The sequence below is a fragment of the Marmota flaviventris genome, chromosome 2, assembly GCF_047511675.1.
Source record: "Marmota flaviventris isolate mMarFla1 chromosome 2, mMarFla1.hap1, whole genome shotgun sequence".
NCBI classification, from domain to species: Eukaryota; Metazoa; Chordata; class Mammalia; order Rodentia; family Sciuridae; genus Marmota; species Marmota flaviventris.
In genome coordinates, this window is record NC_092499.1 from 181,573,281 (window position 1) to 181,590,614 (window position 17,334).

The 17,334-nt window shown below is 41.8% G+C and overlaps 1 protein-coding gene across 2 annotated transcripts in view; it reads left to right on the forward strand.

The window, feature by feature from the left end:
- The window catches only part of Cnbd2 (cyclic nucleotide binding domain containing 2), a 57,363-nt gene extending 52,879 nt beyond the window's left edge, over positions 1-4,484 (forward strand). For both annotated transcript variants that reach the window (XM_027945359.2, XM_027945358.3), the window contains one exon: positions 4,142-4,484. In XM_027945359.2, the coding sequence (XP_027801160.2) occupies positions 4,142-4,460 (319 nt within the window). In that variant the 3' untranslated portion in view covers positions 4,461-4,484. The remainder of the gene's footprint in view (positions 1-4,141) is intronic.
- The last annotated feature ends 12,850 nt before the right edge of the window (positions 4,485-17,334 follow it).

Consider the following 17,334-nt stretch of genomic DNA (forward strand, 5'->3'; position numbering starts at 1 on the left):
AGACTATCCCTGTCTTATTAAAATGTTGAGAGCCACAGCCGAAGGGGCCCCAGCAAACTTCCAGCTGCCAGCAAACTTCCAGCTGCCAGCTGATGATTGGCTCACAGCGGCCCCAGCAAACTTCTAGCTGCCAACTGATTGGCTCCTCTGCGGTGATGCTCATTGGGCTGTTTCCACGCCCTTTCAGACCACGGAGATGCTCACTGGGGGACTTTTTTTGGCTCCGCCCACAGGACCCAGCAAATCGGCCTCAAGAGCAGGAGGAGTGGGGGAGATTGAGAGGCTTGTGGGAAGCCCGTGGTGGCAGTTGGGCTCTGAGGGAATTCCTGAAGAGCTCATGTGGTGTGGCATGTGTGTTCTAAAAATAAAGTTCATTTCTTTTGACAAGTGGCTCCTGAATTGTGCCCAGCCAGATTGCGGCATTAAAAGATGATAAGTTTAATGACTCCATAATTGGAGTGTTAAGTGGGTAAGCTAATGATACATGGAAAGAGCAGTACAAAATTATATATATGCTACCACTATGTCTTTGGTAGTATACAGAAACTTACCTGGTTTTCCCAGCAGGTGTTGGAAGCAAGTGCTAGTCCAGTGGTAGAGAAAGAGGAGGTGTGGAGGCAGGCAGATCTGTAGAATCTTTTTCATCACTGAGCAACTTCACTAGTCCTTTTTATTTTTTATTTTGAGACAGAGTCTCACTAAGTTACTGAGACTGGCCTCAAACTTGTTTTCCTCCTGCCTCAGCCTCCCAAGTTGCTGAGAATTACAGGTGTGTGCCACTGCAGCCTGCTCAGATCTGTAGATTCTTGCAGTGTGTCCAATAAGTTCATAATTCTATATGAGAGCTCTGTGATTTTGGGCAAGTCATTTCCTCTCAGACTTCAGAGTCCAATCAGCAGAACAAGAAAAAATTGACTAGATCATTGTTTCCCAAAGTATGAAACACATTCCACAGAAGGTTTGCAAGATGATTTTCTATGGTGCACAGATTTACATATTTAACCTTGACAGTGTACGTTAGAAAAATAACAGGATGAGCTTACTAACCTCGAGATTAAGTAGATTTTATTGCTCAGGAAAGAGCTAAAGTAGATGTTTAAGTAAAAGAAATGAGTGGATTTAAGAATAATAGTGAGCAAATTTTATGTGGCAAAAAATTGAAGGAATTTTATGAGAAAAACAAGTGGAGACTCACTGTTGACTTCTCCCAGTTCAGAGGTGATGCATCTCTGTTTTCTGTGCACTACCAATATGGAAAATGGCTGTTCAGACTGACCTACTTGAAAAAGATCTAAGGAACCTCAGCTCCTCTAGTGATAGCTGGCCCTGGGCAGTTTCAGCTAGTGTTTGTGGAATTGAAATTCTGAAAAGGTTCACATAGACTTGCCTGCACAGATGTTTGAGCACTTGGTGCCTGTACTGCCAAGTCAGCGCTTTGCTTTAGTCATCTCTAATGCTGACAGGCAGGGTTCTGTCTTCATTAATGGTTGAACTCATGCTTTTTAGACTGCCAAAGCAGGCCAGAAACATATCCATTATGTAGCTCAAATCTCTTAAGTTTTAACTAAGGACTTGAGGTCCTAAAATCAATCAGGCAGAGGCACCAGCCCTGTGAATGCCATGGGCTAGAAACCTAAAAATCACCCATACACAACCCAGGCCATTGCATGTAGAACAAAATGGAGATCTCAGTTCATAGGAAAGACAGAGGAATCCTCAAAGGCCAAAATGAAGAGGCTCCTCCAAATCAAGTAAACAACAAGATTCAATGCTGGGGTTGCCCCAGAGTGGTGAAAAGCCACATGAGCTAAAGTGTCAAAGCCGGTGAAGACGTAAGAAATCATCAAGTGAGGCAGGGGATTGGAATGGAACTCCCCCAGGCAGAGGACTCTGGAAAGCTGCCCTGCTTAGTAACAGAGTAGACTAGAAACAAATGTGACCATCATCATCCAGACATGATGTGGAATCTTGTCTGTATCAACTTGGACTTTGGGTCCAAAAATAAAAGAATCCCATGCTTACCCCTCATAGATTTTAGTGAGTTCCTTTGCCCTTTTGAGCCCTAACTTTCTATGTTTATGAAATAGAGATTAAATGAGTTAACCAATATAAAGTGCTTGACACTTGATAAGTAGTAGGTCAAAGTCAGATACTATTATTCATTTTGTAAGAAATTGGGAATTAATGGGAACTTTTTAAGTGGAAACTAGAGGTGTGCTGGTACCAGCTCTCCAGGAGGCTGGAGAAAACCCTGACTGGCAAGGCTTGCTGATTTTTGTGGTGTACATATGCCCACCATGGCCAGTTTCAAGCTACCAACCTGATATCATTCAACATGGAGTTGAGAAGAGAATTCACACTGTTAGCTTTTGTGAACGGTTATGAGCTGGCTTTGGAACATCACCGATACCAAAAGGACTAGCTAATAGCCCATTCTGACCTCTACATGTTTTCTTCGGTGGATCTCTGGGATCACAGTTGACTTTGTCTTGGTCAGTATCATCTAGCCAGAAGAACCTTCTAGGTTGTTAATTATTAGGCTTGTCCCTTTAGGTAGGCAAGCACAGGCAAATCAATGGAAGTTTAGCATCCTTCCCTTGCTGTGGTCTCAGAAGGAAATAAATCAGTTAGTGCTAAGTCCGTTCCATCCTATGCCTGTTTGCCCCACTCTCTATGGGGAAAAGGGGCCTGGGAAGGGCCAGAGCACCATGATCAGTCCAAGGCAGCCACCAATCTATGATATGTCTCTCTAGATTTGACTGTTCTGGACATTTTATATAGATGGAGTCATACAATATGTATATATCACACCTTATTTATATACTTACCAGTTGATGGGCATTTGGATTATTTACACTTTTTAGCTATTATAAATAATACTGCTATGAACATTATTGTACAGGTTTTTTTATAGACATATATTTTCATTTCTCATATATATATATATATGCATGCCTAGGAATGAATTGCTGGGTCATATGGTAACTTGTGTTTAACCTCTTAAGGAATTGTCAGGCCATTTTCCAAAATGGCTACATAGCTGTTTACATCCATACAGCAAAATCCTCATTCTGATATCTTCACAATCTTCATCAATATTTATTACTGTCTTTTTTTCCTCACTTTTGGTGCTGTGGATCAGACCCAGGACCTTGTGCACACTAAGTAACCACTTTGCCACTGAGCTACATCTCTAGCTCTCCTGTCAGTCTTTTTTTTTTTTTTTTGCGGGGGGGGTGGAGTAGGATGGGTACCAAGAATTGAACTCAGAGGCATTCGACCACTGAGCCACATCCCCAGCCCTATTTTATATTTTATTTAGAGACAGGGTCTCACTGAGTTGCTTAGTGCCTTTTTGTTGCTGAGGCAGGCTTTGAACTTTGAACTTGTGATCCTCCTGCCTCAGTCTCCCAAGCCACTAGGATTACAGGTATGCACCACCACGCCTGGCATTGTCAGTCTTTTTTGTGGTAACAACCCTAGTGGGTATAGGTGGTGTCTCATTGTATTTTTTTAAGATTTTTTTTAGTTGTCGATGAAGCTTTATTTATTTTATTTATAAGTGGTGCTGAGAATTGAACCCAGTGCCTCACACATGCTAGGCAAGTGCTCTACAACTGAGCTACAACTCCAGCCCTCATTGTGGTTTTGATTTATATTTCTTGGATGGCTAGAGATCCTATATATAATTTAAATGTTTCGATAACCACATTGTAAGACATGAAAAGAAATAGGTGAATAATCTATTTTTAGATTCAGTATATTCAGTATATCTAAAGTATTATAATTTAAACATTTTATCAATATAAAAACTATTCATGAAATATTTTCCATTCTTTTGTGTTATAAGTCTCTGAAATCTAGTGTATGTTTTATATCCAAAGCACATCCCTAATTCAGATTGGCCACATTTCAGGTACTCAGTAGCTGCATATGGCTTGTAACCACTGCAGGGGAAAGCATAGGTCTATGCAAAGAAGGTCATAGAAAGGTAGAGTAGGAGACAGGAGCCTGGAGAAAGGCAAAGAGCTAGAACTGGGTTCCTGTATTTAGGGATGGGAAAGAGTGGCAGGAGGAAAGGCTGGAAGGGCAAGGGAGGGAGGAGCTAGCTAGAAAGCTCAACTTCTGTCCTACCCTTCAGTGATGACGACATGTGCCAGAGATTGCTCAAGGAGAACAGCTGGAATATCTTTCGGAAGGACCTAGTACGGCTGCTTGTGGAGCCTCGCAAAATACCACCATTTACCCCAGTTGGGCCCAAGAAGAAAAGCATCTACAACCCAAAGTCTCTGATCCTGGATTTGTGTAGTGTCAACAAGAAAGTTAGGCCACATCATCCCATTTTTATGGCATCCCAGAAGTATCTCCCCCCACTGAGGATCGTCCAAGCCATCTCAGCACCCCGGCACAAAATCCAAGAACTCCTTCCTCAGTATAAGAATGCAGGAGTCCTTCTTTAGAATCAATAAAAGATGTCCGATTCCTCTCTGTGTTTTCAGAATGACCACCATGGGGGTTATGGGGCTTGGAAGGGAGTTCCTAGAGGGCTGAGCCAGGGGTCTGGAGAGGTATTGGGGGCAGCAACTGGGCACAGATTCCCCTGGCACTTGTGGGCTAAGCTGAGGGAATAGATTATGAGGCTGTTGTGGGTGGTGGACTGTCAGTGGGAGTCTTGGGTTGGGAGGGTTTTATCCAGTGAGAGCTGATTGGGAGGCACAAGGCTCAAATCAAATTGGTCAATAATATGGTTATGAATACAAATGCCTTCAAGGTTGGACAAGTTTGTATGAAGGAGTAGAACTGGGAAGCCATAGAATGATGGGATGTTGCACCCAATTTGACAATTCTTCATCCAGTTGGAGCAACTGCTCCTTCAGCCCAGGCAGTTGATGCCATGCCAGAAATTAAAGCAGGTCTGCTCTTGCCAGTCTGTAGATTGTTCAAGAGAATCAAGAAATCCATCATTTTAGATGATTCCTATTGGTTTCTAAACATAAGCAACTAATTCAAATTGTTTTTGGACAGTGTCATTCAAACAAAACACACATGGCTGTGTTGGACCTACAGGCTACAGACTGATCCTCTCTGTCACTTAGACAGGGTCTGACTGTGGGGGAGAGGAATATAAGGAGGCAGATCAGAGGTTGACAGCATGAAAGGAGCAGGCATCCTGGGTCAAGGATGAGGATCAAGCACCCTGGGAGAGTGGAAGCAGGTCAGATACAATGAGGCAGGCAGTAGGGTTACAGTTGAAGAGGGATCCTCAGTCCCTCTGGGGGCCCTCAGTCTGGGGCTATTACTTACCTGGGCCCAGAACTCAGGGTTCCTTTCTCCATCCAGCCTCAGCACCAGAGTCCAAGTGCCAAGCAACCTCCCTCCTTAAGAAACCTCATATGTAGGCTGGGGATATAGCTCAGTTGGTAGAGTACTTGCCTTGCATGCACAAGGCCCTGGGTTCAATCCCCAGCACCACAAAACAAACAAAAAGAAACCTCATATGTTAGCTTATGAGCACTGTAGGACCTGGCAGAGGCCATGGTAGCACAGGAGCCCTCCCATACCCCCATGTTCCACCCTTGGCAAGGAATAGACTGAGCACTGATCTGGGAATCAGGCTCCATTTCTATCTCTGTGGACCCCCTTGAGCACCTTGCGAACTTGTCTGAACCTCAGTTTCCCTGATGGAAAAATGCGCAAGTTTGATGACCAGTGGTTTTCATGAATGAGAAGTGAGTATAGTTTGAAAGCATGTTCTTTTTTATTATTATTTAAAATTCTTTACATACTGTAAACCAGGAAAGGAGGAATATGAATTTATTTCCCCCTCAGACTTGCGTGTGGATGTCAGAATGCAGAGAGGTAGTGAACCTATAGACACTGACTAAAGTTCAAGTTCTAGTAGGGAGCTCCGGGGATTTCTGAACAGACTTAACATGGCCAGAGCCAGGGAGAAGAGCTAACCTGTACAGAGCACTTATTATAACATTTCAGCTACCTGGCTATGCGTCTGACCATGAGGTCTTGCCAGCTTTGCCACTTAATGACTATTGAGTATTAAAAGAGGTGGCATGTATATAACATGATGGAAGTTTCATTCTCCAAGATTCCTGGATTCCCCTTCCTGGAAAGTGAGAGAAAAACCTTCTAGAACGAGGCAGAACATGTTTTCTATGGGAGTATCCAGTGAAGAAATGGACTTGAAGGGCACCCTTGGGTGAGGATCCTGCTGAGGAAAAATGGTAGGGTGTTGGGCTTCAAGAACTCCAGAGAGAACAGAGGAAGAGCAAAGTGCCACAGAAGCACTAGAGTGGGAGGGAGCCTGCAGAGGTCCTCAGGGAACTGTTTGTGCCTGAGAATGTGTAACATTTGAGTGACTCTTAATTACAGTGATGTGGTACTATTGCTTCTGTGAATTCCCAAGCAGGGAGTGGACAGCCTGATGCCTGCCCCCATTATATTTGGGTTACAAACGTGAAGTCCCATCACACACAGGAGTATTCAGTACATGTTAGAGGTTATTAGCATCTTTTTGATGAGGATCTATCTGACTATCCAGAAATCCCTTCCCATTCAATGAAATAGGCAACTGAGCCTTTAGAGGTTGGGAGGGGCATGGCTAACATCTCACCCACATCCTTCTCTAAGTGAAAGGCTAATGTCTTAATGTTGACATTAGCCTGGGGGTGGGGAAAAACTGGCTGGCAGGGAAAAGCAGAGGTCTTCACTCAACTATTAATAGACACTGAGGGGGAGGGTGCTGCTTAAGAGAAGATTGGGAAGGGCAGTGTAGGGAGGGGCTTGCCAGTAGTCTGCACCTCTGAGCAGACTATGGGCTGGAAGAAGAGGCAACATTTCTCAAGGGTCCCCCAACATACCCACCCCCACCCCAAAACACACATCAGGGAACAGGTTAAGAATCAGGCGGTGAAGGACAAAGCAGGATTTACTCAGGAGAGAAGTTCATTCAAAAGCAGTAAATATGTTACCCCTTGACACAAATGTTGGCAATAAATGTTTTTCATCCTGTAAAGATCCTTACCACTAATGTAGGCATGGATCAGAGGGTCCAGGGAGTCACAGTGTAAAGAATCAAGGAGAAGGGTCAGGTGTGGTACCTGTAATCCCAGCAGTTTGGGAGGAAGATTGTGAGTTCAAAGCCAGCCTCAGCAATGGCGAGGCGCTAAGCAACTCAGTGAGTCCCTGTCTCTAAAAAAAGTACAGAATAGGGCTGGGGATGTGGCTCAGTGGTTGAGCCCCAAGTTCAATCCCCAGACAAAAAGAAAAAGGAGAAGGGCTTGGGCTCAGGTATGGAGTGCCCAGTGTATACCAGGCTTTATATGAAGCACTCTACAGAGGTGCATTAGGCCATTTTTCCATTACTGTAATGAAATACCTGAGGTGGGTAATTTGTAGAGAAGAGGTTTATTTAGCTCACAGTTTTGGAATCCAAAAGTTCAAAGGGCATGGTGCCAACACTGGTGAGGGTCTCCCTGTCTGTGTCAAGTGACAGATAGCATGACAGAGGAGGGAATGTGCATGAGAGAGAAGTGAGCAGACAGGAAGCCAGAGAGGGAGGGGCCAGGCTCTCTCGTTTAAAATAACTTGCTCTTAGAAGAACTAACCCATGAAAACTTACTTAATCCCTTTAGGGCAGCACCCCTCAAATAATCCAGGGACTTCCCACTAAGCCCCACTTGTTAAAGGTCACACTACCACACTAGGGACCAAGCTTCCCACATGTGAAGAACCTTTGGGGGACACATTCAAATTGTATCCAAACCATAGCAAAAACCTATCCCTTATCCTTAAAATATTTCCTGGCAACCAGCTGGGCGGTATTATCCCATTTAGCAGGTGAAGGACTTGAGGCCCAGAGAGGCCTTGTCTTGGCTCACTCAGTTACCAGGAGTTTTTGTGGGAAGTCCACATGCTATTCTGTACTCTGGCACCTTCTTTGTTAAACAGCCCTGCAGTCTGTGCACTGTTAAGCCACTGTTACTCATCAATCCCAAATGAGCCACCTGTTTTCAAAGAAGAAATTCTGTACACACAACCCTGGAACTATGCTAGAGAGAATATACTCACCCTCTGCAATGAGTTTCCATATGTAAATAGGCATAGTCATACTTGGAGAGGCGTGCTCAGGCCACACAAGCCTAAAATAGAGCTCCCAGCACTAAAAGCCTCCACTGTTTGGGGAAAATGAAAAAACCCATTTGAAAAATAAACACAGGGGATATTGCCAGCATTTATTATAGGAAATGTTCAAGATCCCATCTTGAGATTGGAAGCAAAAGCATTCTTTGAATCTTCTTTTCCTTTTTTATAATCATGGGAAAATTTTATCTTCCAGCTATGGGAAGTCTAGGAGTGAGTTGGGTCACTTCCTAACTCCAGAAGGCTAAATCACAGGGAAACACTTTTAGGATAACATACCTGAGGCTGTTTGGCCCCATTGCCCTTGTGCTATTTGGGGAGTTAAGTCTTAACAGCTTAGCAACAGGGGCATTGAGTTGCCGAATGGATCTGCGCTGGTTCATAGCAGGCAATGAGGGCCAGTTACAGTTTCTAGTTGGCTGAGAAGTAGCACCAAAGCTGAAACAAAGGTTTTCCATGGTTGCTGCAGGGCTGTGGGTTTCGGAGACAGTCACTAGTAGGAGGTAGGGGGCAGTGAGAGGTGGCAGTCAGACATGTGCAGTATGATTTTTAGCCAGGCTCCTTCGTTTTCTGGAGCGTCAACACTATCCTCTATAAAACTGAAGATGTCCACAAGACATTCCCAACCAACCCTTTCCTTTTTTCCCCTCCCACCCATTCTCCTTCCATGGCCTCACCATCCCAAAAGAAAATCAGGAACAAAAAGAAAACAGCTGGGTGTGGTGACACAGGTCTGTAATCCCATCAGTTTGGGAGGCTGAGGCAGGAGGCTTAGAGTACAAACCCGTCTCAGCAACTTAGCAAGACCCTGTCTCAAAAAAAAAAAAAAAAAAAAGTAGAAAGGTTTGGGGTATGGCTCAGTGATTAAGCACCCCTGGGTTCATCCCCCAGTACCAAAAAAAAAAAAAGGAAGGGCAGCGGGGCCAGGGGCTAGGAAGAGGAGAAAACAGACTGAAACCCTTGGTAACCTGAGCAGATGAACAAAATAGAATTGTATTTCCAACAGAATCTCCTTGTTCTGGGGAAATACACATAGTACTTGGTTTCTTCAACTTACTTTGAAATTATTTAGAAAACTCAATGTGTATTTAGAGAGAGAAAATATAAGCAAATGATAACAATTGGCAAACCTGAGCAAAGGGTATTTAGTTTTTTGAACCATTCTTGCTATTTAAAAAAATATTTTAAATAAATACAGCAGCACAAAACGACTCTTTTGAATATACAGTGGCATTGACAATTCACATAGTGTGCAGCCATCACCACCATCCATCTCCAGAACTTTTCTCTTCTTGCAATACTGAAACTGTACCCACTAAATACTAACTCTTCATTCCCCACTTCCCCCAGCTCCTGGCATCCACCCTTTTACTTTCTTTTTTTTTAATATTTTATTTTAGTTATAGTTGGACACAATACCTTTATTTTTATGTGGTGCTGAGGATCGAACCCAGGGCTTCGCTCACACTAGGCAAGTACTCTACCACTGAGCCACAACTCCAGCCCTCACCCTTCTATTTTCTGTCTTCAAAAATTTGATTACTCTAGGTACTTCATGTAGGTGAATCATATAGTAGTACTTGTTTTGTTTGTGACTGGCTTATTGACTTAGCATGATGTCTTCAAGGTTCATCCACATTGTAGCATGTGCCAGAATTTCCTTCTTTTTATAGCTGAATAATATTTCATTGTATGGATTAACATATGTTTTAGCCATTCATCCGTTGATGGACATTTGAATCACTTCCATTTTGGGGCTATTGTAAATAATTCTCCTAAGAATGTAGGTGTACTAATAGCTCTTTGAACTTTTCATTCTTTTGGGTGTATACCTCACAGTGGAATTGCTAGCTCTTATGGTAATTCCATTTTTAACTTTTTAAAGGAACTACCAAAACAACTATCATTGTCGCAATTTTAAATGTAAAATTATTTTAAAACAAAATTACAACCAAAAAAAGAAAGAAAATAAGGGAAGCTAATGTGGATATACATTAGTATATTTATTGGCTCTAGTTGACTTTATAATTAGGTGATAATTGACTTTTAAATTTGACAATCAACTCCATAGGCAGTGAAAAGGGAAACATTGTTTCACTAAAAATAAGACAATAATAAGCAAAAAATAGAGGAAGTCAATATGATTTGTTATATGCCCTAGCCATGATGATTATAAAATCTTTTTTTTTTTCAGTTGTAGTCAGATGCAATACCTTTATTTATTTATTTTTGTGTGGTGCTGAGGATCAAACCCAGGGCCTCACACGTGCTAGACAGGCGCTGTACTACTGAGCCACAACCCCAGCCTCCAAAATCTGACTTGTATACACCTATTAGAGTGGCCAAAATCCAAAACACTGACAATACCAATGCAGGTGAGGATGTGGAGAGACAGGAACTCTTACTCATTGATGGAAGATTGTTTTCAGTTTCTTATAAAACAAAACACACTCTTGCCGTGTGAACCAGCAGCCATGATACTTGTTTTTCAAAGGCCTCAAAATCTTAAGTTCACATAAAAACCTGCACACAAATATTTACAGCAGCTTTATTCTTGATTGCCAAAACTTGGAAGCAGCCAAGATGTCCTTCAGGAAGTGAGTGGATAAACTGTGGGACATTTAGACATTGGAATGTTGCTCAGTGCTAAAAAGGAATGAGCTATCAAGCATGAAAAGAAATGGGGAGAGTTAAAAATGCATATTCATAAATAAAAGAAGCCAAATTGAAAAAGCTACATATAGTTATGTCCAACTATATGGCATTATGAAAAGGTAAAACTATGGAGACAGCAAAAAGATCAGCGGTTGCCAGGGATTAAGGGGAAGGGGAGGGATGACAGGAAGCTTAGAGGATTTTTAGGGGAGTGAAACTATTTTAATACTCTAATGGTGAACACATGTCATTATGTTTGTCCGAACACTTAGAATGAACAATATCAAGAGTGAACTCTATCTGAGTGATGATGTGTCCATGTAGGTTCCTCAAATGTTCCACCCTGCTGAGGGATGTTGGTAATGGGGTAATGCTGTACACATAAAGGGACAGAGAGTATATAGGAATTCCACCACTCAATTTCTCTGGGAACCTAAAACTACTCTCAATAATAAAACCCATTGCCAGGCACAGTGACACACACCTGTAATCCCAGTGGCTCTGGAGGCTGAGGCAGGAGGATCACAAGTTCAAAGCCAGCCTCAGCAACTTAGTGAGACCCTAAGCAATTCAGCAAGTCCCTGTCTAATAAATAAAATATTAAAAAGGGCTGGGAATGGGGCTCAGTGGTTAAGTGCCTTGGATTCAATCCCTGGTAACAAAAAAAAAAAATTAAAAAACCTATTAAAAAACAAAACAGAAGACTGGCTTTGAGCTTCCTGATGGTCAAGGCCAAAAAAAAAAAAAAAAGAAGACGACGAAGAAGAAGAAACGATTTTTCATTATTAGAAAGGAGAAATGTGCTGAGTCCCTCGAGAATAACAAAGTTTTTCTCACCCCATGAAGTTGGGGAAGTTTTTCTTCTCTACCCTCTTTCTAATGTGCCTCCTATTCAATTTACTGTACTCTTCCCTTCTTTGCACCTTAAATTAGATACCTTAAATTAGGGGTTTACTTATCTCCTTGTCTCTGAACCTCTCAGCCTCACTTCTCCTGACACCATGGAGTTGGTATCTAGAGAGGTGGGCTGTGGGTGAGTGCTGTTCTGCTCGCTCCCTCTTTGAAGGCTGGTTCAGAGGAAGGCAGTGGACTTGTGGTCTTTCAGCTTAAAAACACTGATCACCTGACTTTTTGTCCGACATCTTGACGAGGCTTCAGTAGCTGCTGCTCTCCAAGCTTTGTGATGCCTCCCCCCCGCCCAAAAAAAGAAAAAGGATGACATGAATAAAGATGTTGGAAAGTTGGCCAAGAAAGACAAGGACCCAGTGAACAAATATGGGGGCAAAGCCAAAAGGAAGAAGTGGTCCAAAGGCAAACTTCGGGACAAGCTCAACAATCTAGTCTTGTGTGACAAAGCTACTTATGACAAACTCTGTGAGGAAGTTCCCAACTCTAAGATTATTACCCCAGCTGAGAGACTGAAGATTCTAGGTTCCCTGGTCAGGACAGCCCTTCAGGAGCTCCTTAGTAAAGGACTTACAAACTGGTTTCAAAGCACAGAGCTCAAGTAATTTATATCAGAGATACCAAGGGTGGAGATGCCCAGCTGCTGGTCAAGACACATGTACAAGACCAATCAACAGTACATTTGGAAAACTAAAACTTTATTAAAAACAAAAACAAAAACCCAGGGCTGGGGATGTGGCTCAAGCGGTAGCGCGCTCGCCTGGTATGCGTGCGGCCCGGGTTCGATCCTCAACACCACATACAAACAAAGATGTTGTGTCCGCCAAAAACTGAAAAATAAATATTAAAAAAATTTCTCTCTCTCTCTCTCTTTAAAAAAAAAAAAAAAACCACTGATCACCTGTGTTGATATTGGTCCAAAGCTGAGGCCATCTCTTGCCCCAAGCAACTTCCTATCTTGAAATAGAAACTTTTAGGAAATCCATTCTGTCATAACTTAACTCATGCTACCGTTAATGACTTTTCCTTCTTGTTTTATATAAGGTGGACAGGGGAGGAACTGCTCGTCACTCTTCTGGAAGTCTCCTTCCAACTAAACCAGTCCCTTTCCTGCCCTTTTGTCTGATTATAGTGACATAACAGAGCCATGATGGTTGTTTCTCAGGGATTCTAGACTTGGGCTGTGCTCCCCAGACCAGCTATGTGGCGTTAGGCAAGTGGCCTCTCTTTCCCTCAATTTTCTCATCTGTAATATGGGAATAATAAAAGCACTGTTAGTTAGTCCATGTAAAGCACTGAATTCAGAGATGACCTCATAAAGCAGAGGCCTGGAGTGGGAGGATCAGGAGCATAAAGGGACAAAAAGGATACAGATAATAGGTCTGTGAAAACTGTCCAGGGATGAAGTTGAAGCATCCTGGGTGTTCTGGCATTTCTCAGTTTAAAAGATGACAGCTGCAGAGCACTTGCACATATTAAAGGCTCTCATCAGTGAATCATCCTGCATTTGTACTTTGCTCAGTTATTGTACCTGCCCTCATCTGCTTTGATGATCACTAATGCATGGTATCCTCCTCCTCTCTGAGATAAGAGTCCTGGAGCCTGTTGGCTGCTTGCCTGTTCTCCTCCCTTCACCCCAGTGCTTGTTCTCTGCGTGTCTCTTGATCTTCAGCCTTCAGGTTCCTGGGTATCTCCCGGAGACAGGGAGGCCTAAGGGAACTGCAGAACTCAACCTAAAACTTAGGTGATTCCAACCAGAATAACTCCACCCAATAGATGTGCTCTGGGGAGAAGGAGCTGCTTAGGATTTAGAGAGAGCACGGAGTCGAACAAAATTCCCGCTTCAAGAAGCTTATGTGCTGGATCAGTGGTGAAGGAGCACAGGCAAGAAATATGCAAGAAATATCAGGGTAAGTGGAAGATGGAGGTGGGTTGGAGTTAACTACTTGGTAAAAGGCAGTCAGAGAAGTCTTCTCCAAGAACATGACCTTGGTATGTACACCCGAGAGGAAATGAGCCATGCTGACACCTGGACAATGTTCCAGTAGAGAGAAACCATGCTCAGCATGGCTAATAATTGTAAGAAGGCTAATGTGGTTAGAATGGAACCAAAGGAGGTAGAAATGGAAAGGAGACAGGGTAGAGGGGTACTGAGGGCTAAGTCACTATCACAGAATGGAATCTTTTAGAAACTTCTTTGCCAAGAAATAGTAGGCTCTGACTAGGAAACCACTTGCATTAGATTTTTGTTGCTGTGACAAAATACCTGAGGAAAATAACTTAGAGGAGGAAAGACGTATTTTTTATTTTTATTTTATTTTTTGATTTGTTGTTTATATATATGACAGTAGGGTATATTTTGACATATTATACATACATAGGATATAATCCATTACAATTTGATCCCATTCTTGTAGTTTTACATGATGTGGAGTTACACTGGTTGTGTATTCATATATGAACATAGGAAAATTATGTTTAGTTCTGTCTAAGCTTTCCTATTTCCATCCCCATCCCTTCCCTTCATTCTCCTTTGTTTAATCCAATGACTTTTCTTCCCTTCCCACCCTGTTGTACGTTAGCATCTGCATATCAGAGAGAATATTTGGCCTTTGGTTTTGGGGATTGGCTTATTTCACTTCGCATGCTCCATTTCCATCCATGTCCCCACAAATGCCAAAAATTTCATTCTTTATGGCTGAGTAATAGTCCATTGTGTAATAGTCCTTTTTAATCCATTCATCTGTTGAAGGGCACTTAGGTTGGTTCCACAGCTTAGTTATTGTAAATTGAGTTGCTATAAACACTGATGTGGCTGTGTCACTATAGTTTGCTGGTTTTAAGTCCTTTGGGTATATGCCAAAGACGGGATAACTGGGTAAAATGGTTATTTCATTCCAGGTTTTCTGAAGAATCTCCATACTGCTTCCCAGAGGGGTTTGCACCAATTTGAAGTCCCCCCAGCAATGCATGAGTCCACCTTTTTCTCCATATGCTTGCCAACATTCTTGATAATTCTTGATAATTGCCATTCTGACTGAAGTGAGATGGAATCTCAGTGTAGTTTTAATTTGCATTTCTCTAAGTGCTAGATATGTTGAACATTTTTTCATATATTAGTTAACTGTTCGTATTTTTATTTCTTCTTCTGTCAAGTGCCTGTTTGGTTCATTTATTGATTGGGTTATTTGTTTGTTTGTTTGAGTTCCTTATATATCCTGGAGATTAATGCTCTCTCTGAGGTGCAGATGGCAGATATTTTCTCCCATTCTGTAGACTTTCTCTTCATATTGTTAATTGCTTCCTTTGCTGTGAAGAGACTTTTTAATTTGATACCATTCTATTTATTGATTTTTTTTTTTGTACCGGGGATTGAAATCAGGGGCAATCAACCACTGAGCCACATCCCCAGCCCTATTTTGTATTTTATTTAGAGACAGAGTCTCACTGAGTTGCTTAGCGCCTCACTTTTGCTGAGACTAGCTTTGAACTCGCGATCCTCCCGCCTCAGCCTCTGGAGCCCCTTGGATTAACAGGCATGTGCCACCACGCCCGACTCATTTATTGATTCTTGCTTTTATTTCTTGTGCTTTAGGAGGCTTGCTGAAGAATTTGGTTCCTAAGCCAACACGATGGAGAGTTGGACCTACATTTTCTTTTAGTAGGTGCAGGGTCCCTTGGCTAATGCCTAGGTCCTTGAGTTTTGTGCAGGGTGAGAGAGAGGGGTTTTATTTCATTTTGCTACACATGGATTTCCAGTTAGGAAAGATTTATTTTGGCTCAAGTTTCAGAGGTTTCAGTCCATGATCAGCTGGCTCCATTACTTTGAGCCCAAGGCAAGGCAGAGCATTATGGCAGAAGGCTGTGGCTGAGGAAGGCTACTCACCTTATGGCAGCCATGAAGGAGAAAGAAGGAAAGGGGCCAGAAGACGATGAACCTTTTCAGGGCATGACTCCAGTGATCCACCTCCTCCAACCAGGCCCCACTTTCCAGTTTCCATCACTTTCCAATAGTGCATTCAATTATGATCCATCAATGAATTAATCCAATGATGAGATCAGATTCCTTATAATCCGATCACTTCCCCAAAATTCCAGCTCTGAACATTGCTATGCTGGGGACCAAGCTTTCAATACCTGACCTTTAGGGTAGATTCCAGAGCAAAACTATAACACTACTGCAATAAATTAAGTAGGGGATTGTGGATCATCTAAAATATATATAATGAGAACTGAGTTTTCTGCTACTTCACCCATCTAATCTCATCCTACAGAAATAACCCAATTAGCCACTTGGTACATAATCTTTCCAAAAGCTTACATACTCATAATCCCTCTTTGCATCTATTTTTACCAAAACATTATGCTATATCACTGCTAGCTGATAGAATTTCTGCAATGATTGAAATATTCTATACCTGCATGTTTACTAGCCACATAGGGCTACTGAGTGTAGCTAATGTGAATTTAAGGTCTGAATTTTTAATTCTAAGTAATTTTTATTTAAACAGTCATCACATTGGCTAGTGGCTACCATAAAGGATAATACAGTGTTATACACATTTTGGGGTTTTACTTAACAGAATATAACAGACATTTTTCTTTTCTTTTTTTTTATATAATTTATAAACTTTGAAATGATGTCACTTAGAAAAAGATGCTGTCAGAGTACAAAATATTTTTTCCCGAATCATTTGAGAGTAAGTTGTGACCTAATGCACCATTGCATCTAAATAGTTTCATGTTTATTTCCTTCAAATGAGGATATTCTCCTGCATAGCTGCAATATAGTCACTAAGATCAAGAAATTAACAATACATTATGACCATCTAATCCTCAAATCCCATTCAGATTTTGCCAGTGGTTCCAATAATGTCCTTTATAGCAAAGGGATATAGTTTACAATCTTGCATTGCATTTAGTAGTCATGTCTCTTTGGTTTTCTCTAATATAGTTCTCAATCTTGCTTTGATGTTCATGACTTTGACACTTTTCAAGATTACAGGCCAGCTATTTTGTAGAATATCCTTCAATTTGGATTCATCTAATGTTCTCCCATGATTAGATTTAGTTTCTGCATCTTTGGTAGAAAACCGCAGAAGTGATTTTCTTCTTTCACTGCATCTTATCAGATGGCACAGGATTTGTTTTATCACTTGTCATATTAACTTTGGATGTCCTATTAAAACGGTATCTCCAATGTCTTTTTTTCTTTTTTGAACCAAGGATTGAACTCTGGGGCCCTTAACCACTGAGCCACATCACTGGCCCTTTTTTATTATGATACAGGGTCTTGCTAAGTTGTTGAGGCTGGCTTTAAACATGTGATCCTCCTACCTCAACCTCCCAAGCCGCTGGTATTACAGGCATGCCCTACCGCACCTGGCTATTTCCAATGCCACTGGAACTTCTGGTGTCTCCAATGTTAAGTTGCTCTTGTTGCTTATTTCTTTTTAAAACATTTTAAAATTTATTTTAACTATGATAAAAATACAAAGCATTACCATTTTAGCCATTCTAAGTGTTAAAGTTCATGATATTAAGAATATTAACATTATTGTACAACAGATCTCTAGAACTTTTTCGTCTTGCAGATCTGAAATTCCATTATCCAAT